The sequence below is a fragment of the Myotis brandtii genome, unplaced genomic scaffold (genome assembly GCF_000412655.1).
Source record: "Myotis brandtii unplaced genomic scaffold, ASM41265v1 scaffold1057, whole genome shotgun sequence".
Taxonomy (NCBI): Eukaryota; Metazoa; Chordata; class Mammalia; order Chiroptera; family Vespertilionidae; genus Myotis; species Myotis brandtii.
The window spans coordinates 427,458-431,974 of NW_005353568.1; the positions used below are offsets into that span (position 1 = coordinate 427,458).

Sequence of the window (4,517 nt, forward strand, 5' to 3'; positions counted from 1 at the left end):
TCCACCAGGGCCGGACGGGTGCCGAGCGGAGAGGGCCGGGGCCTGCTCTGTGGCTCAGCCTGCGCTGTCTCGACCCACAGGGCTGGCGTGGGACTGACCGGCTCCAGCCAGACCATGTTCTATGCGGAGGTGACAGACGCCCAGAGGGGTGGCCCGGGCGGGGGCCTGGCCGAGGAGGGCGAGCTCATTGAGGTCGTGCACCTGCCCCTGGGGGGCGCCCAGGCCTTCTCGGACAACCCGGACGTCCCCAAGACCCTGGGCGTCATCTTTGGGATCTCCTGGTTCCTCCATTGTGTGGGCCCCGGCCTGGGTCTCCAGTGACCCTCGAGGGGGTCTGGAGCCAGGCCGGTCCTGGCCCCCACCCTGCAGCCCAATAAAGGCTCCTGTGGCTCCAGCTGTGTCCACTGGCTCCGAGCTGTGACCGGGGGAGGCCCGGAGACGGGGGGCTCTCCAGAGGGCCCTCAACTCCACAGCAGAAGCCTGGGCTGTGGCTATGCCGAAGGGCAGGCCAGGCCGGGGCAGAGGGTGGGGGGGGGGCGGGTACACACTCAGGGAGGGCAGCTCAGTGGGCCTGGGGATGGGCCCCCTGGGCACCAGGCCACGGAGTGAGCTGGGGCCTCCGGGGTGGTGGCTGAGCCGGCCTCAGGAGGGGGGCAGAACTGTGGGTTGTGCATTCCAGGGGGCACACACTCCCTGTTCCTGGAGAAGCGAGGTCCCCCGCCCCGAGGCCTGGGCTGGCACCCCCAGAGCCCGTGTCCCCTGGGCCACAGGAGTGTGGCGCTATCTCCCTCCTCCTGCAGCCTGTGTGTGTGGCCTCGAGTGCTGGGGGCCACAGGTGGGCTCGCTGCCCACTTCGCCTGCACCAGGAGCCCGCTGTGGGGGGTGTGCTGGTCACCATGGTCACAGGCATCAGCCGGGAGTGGGGCCCCACCTGAGGGTGGTGACCTGGTCTGGCCCTTCCCCAGAGCCCCCACACCCTCTGGTCAGCCCCTGGGGTGTTGCCCTGGGGACAGGTCGGGACAGCCAGGGTCATGAACCTCTGACCTGGGAAAGGAAAGGAATCCAGGGGTGCTGTCCTCACAGGAGGGCGGGTCTGGGGACCGGAGTGGCCAGGAGCGTTGCCATGGGCCCCAGTGTTCCCGGGCTGGGCCCTGGGCTGTGGCTGGATGGTGTCGGGGCGGGACATGCTGCCTCGGGCTCCTGCTGGGCCCACCTGCCCTTGTGTGCTCGCCCTGCCCCTCCCCACGCCGACCCCAGGCAGACGGTGTGGGGGTGTGTATAGCAGAGCCTAGCAGAGCAGCACAGCTCAGGCCTGGCATTGGAGGCCCAATCGGCCCACCCCAGCAGCACACCTGTATGCAAATGCCGGCTATGACCCAGGTGGGGCCTCCTGGGAGCCCAGCCAGGTGAGTGCCAAGCTGCTAGGGAGGGGCCGGAGGGTGTGTGGTGTGTCCAAGGGGCCAGCAGGGCTGGGCAACTGTGGGGTCCAGGGTGCTGCAGCTCCATTCTGTCCAGAGGAGACCCCAGTGGGCTGCCCCGGGCCTCGCTCATCTAGGAACTGTCCCGGGGCAGGAGCTGTGCCCAGGGGTGCCCCGCCCGCCTGCCTCCCGCACCGCCTGCCTGATGCCCACCCGACTGCTCATGGCTCTGGGCCGCCTGCCGCACTGTCTGGGAGGGGCGTCCGGCAGGGCCTGGGCTCTCAGGGCCCTGGGCATGTGCTGAGCCCCCGACTGCAGGGTGGGGTAGAGGGCAGGGTCCCTGGACTGGAGTGCAGCCCCGCCCCTCACTGCAGCCTGGGGCCGGTCAGCCGGCACGCCACGGAGCCTAATGGAACTGGCATCGATTTCCCGGCACTGGGTGGGGGGGGCTGTAACCGGAAACCCCCCTCCCTGGCGCTATATTTAGCACCGCACAGCGGGCGGAAGCACAGCTCACTCCTGAGCGCAGCAGGCTCTGTCCAAATCCTGGGCAGTCCGCACCCCGGCCGGGCCGGAAGCCCCCTGGCCAGGCTGAGTGGCCCCCAGACTACCCGTGCCGTGTCCAGCACAAGCGGAGCACTTGCCAGGGCACACCCGGGAGAACCCCTGGGGCTGGAGCTCAGAGCGGGAGCCCCTGGCTAGGGGGCCGGTGGAACTGGGATCTGAGAGGTCCTGTGGCTCAGTGGACCCCAGGACAATCACGGGGGCCTTCCTGGAAGAGGCAGGGCAGCCTGGCCCAGCAGGGGTGGAGCCAGGCGCCCAACCACCCCTGGATTTGCAGCCCTCTGGCCCAAGGCTGCAGCAATCCCTGCAGGGACCCCTCAGAGGGAGGGTTCCTGTCTCCTAGCAACCGCCAGTGGGGGGGGGGCGTGTCCCCTTGCCCCCGGGAGAGGCCACCTTCCCTGACTTGAACCTCTTGGGCACCATTAGGTCTGGGCCGTGGCTCCTAGGAGGCAGGAAGGGCTTCTGGGCCCACAGGAAGGCACCCAGGGCAGGGAGGCAGGCGTCCAGGGTCTGCCGTCCCCGGTATGGCTTGAAGTTCCCCAGCTGCCCTGGCCACAGGGACCTCGGTCCGGCTCCCAAAGGGTGTGGAGGGAGGCCCTGGGCCAGGCCACTGTCTCCGTCGCTTTGCAGGGCGGGCAGGGGCTCCTGGACCCCGAGGGAGGCTGTGTCTCCTGACGGGTGGAGCTTGGATCCTGGGATGCAGGGTGCGGTCACCCCTGGTGCCTCCGGCTGAGAAAGAGCCTCAGCTGAGACAGCAGCTTCCAGTTTTTTAAAAGAATATATTTTTACTGATTTCAGAGAGGAAAGGAGAGAGAGAGCGCAATGATGAGAGAGAATCACTGATCAGCTGCCTCCTGCAAGCCCCACATCGGGGATGGAGCCCGCAACCCGGGCCTGTGCCCTGACCGGGAATTGAATTGTGACCTCCTGGGTCACAGGTCAGTGCTCAACCACTGAGCCATGCTGGCCGGGCTTTAAAAGAAATTTTTTTCTTTTTTTTTTTCTTTAGAGACAGGAGCTTCTGGATGGGGGTGCAGCCAAGGCCGCCTTCCCGCCCCCAGCTGGCCTGAGCAGCCCCAGGTGTGTGAGGGAGGCGCACGCTGGAATTCCCCGGCCCTCAGTCCCGCCAGCTCCAGGCCCCGCCCGGCCACTGGCCACCTTCCCCTCTCACTTGCCCTGTGACAGTGGCCACCTATGGCCTCACCCCTGCCACCCCTCCCCCGCAGCCAGGGATCCTTGTGAAAATGTAAGTCACAACGTGGAGCCCAACCCAGCCCGGCTGCTTTCTGTGACTTCCCGTTGGTCTTAGCAGGAAGACCGTAGTCCGGGAGGCCCAGCTCGCCTGGCGCCCACCCCCTCCCCAGCCTCCCCTACGCCGCTCACCCCTCTGCCTCGGCCATTGTCTCTCACAGGCCCTCACGGGGGCCAGGCTCCCTTGGCCCCAGGGCCATTGCACGGACCATCCCAGCTGCTCACCTGGCTGACCCCCTGTCGTCTTGGGCTCCTCCCTGGGTTGCCCGCCTTAAGTCTACCCCTGCCCGGAGACCCTGAGGGTGGGCAGGCACTGTCTGCCTTGCTCAGTGCTTGACAGTGCGGGCAGGGGTGCCCAGGGCGTCGGTGGGTAGCGGGCAGTGGGCATGAGCAGGGATGGCGCCTCGGACCCCTGGAACTGGGGGCTCCTCTCCCCCCCAGGCCAGAGCAGAGTCGGACCTCCACAGGGAACCCCCACCCCTGAACACCGCGCGGAGGCTCTTACGAGGAGGGGTCTTTGTGTGTGGAGGTGCCTGGCTTGTGTCCTGCCCCCTTCCAGCCGACAGAGGGGCTCAGGTTAGGGATGGCCACGTGCAATGAGCAGAGCCAGGCCCATCCCTTCTGGGCCCCCAGCTGCACCTGAGGCCTGGGTTCTGGACAGGGCTGCTCAATGGGCAGCGAGACGGGTGAGGACAGCATTCATCCCCCGAGGCACTGGGCCATTGGGCTAGTGCCTGTCCCCTGAGTTCCTCCTGCCAGCCCGGCCCTGAACCAGTTCCTGCAGAGCCCTCTTCCTCCAGGGCCTTCCAGGCCCCTCACTGCGCCAATGACTAGCTCCAGGAGCGGCCGCACTCCCGGCACCCAGCCCGGGGCCGGGGCAGATTTGCTGGAGGGTCCGTTACTGTGGGAGTGGGGCCGGAAGACCCCTGTGGAACATGTCGTGACCCCCGGCAGCCGGGGCGATCGCCAGTCCTGGGGGGCCCTGCTGGGTGGAGGGGAGGCGATGCCTGGAGACCAGGAGCTCTTGGTGATGGCTCCCTGGAGGTGTGGCAGCAGGTGGGGCGAGGGCTGGCGACCGGGACGGCGGGAGGAGCCTCTCAGGGGGCCCCTCGCCTGGTCCAAGCTCGGCCCGGCCCTCCTCGAATGTGGGAGACCAGGACTTGGTGATGGCTCCCTGGAGGTGTGGCAGCAGGTGGGGCGAGGGCTGGCGACCGGGACGGCGGGAGGAGCCTCTCAGGGGGGGGCTCGCCTGGTCCAAGCTCGGCCCGGCCCTCCTCGAATGTG

At 68.0% G+C, this 4,517-nt stretch overlaps 1 protein-coding gene across 1 annotated transcript in view; it reads left to right on the forward strand.

The window, feature by feature from the left end:
• BRF1 (BRF1, RNA polymerase III transcription initiation factor 90 kDa subunit) overlaps positions 1–2,715 on the forward strand; it is a 66,192-nt gene extending 63,477 nt beyond the window's left edge. The window contains exons 19-20 of the mRNA XM_014540583.1: positions 1,082–1,169; positions 2,613–2,715. Of these exons, the coding sequence (XP_014396069.1) occupies positions 1,082–1,169; positions 2,613–2,715 (191 nt within the window). The remainder of the gene's footprint in view (positions 1–1,081; positions 1,170–2,612) is intronic.
• Positions 2,716–4,517: the final 1,802 nt, after the last annotated feature.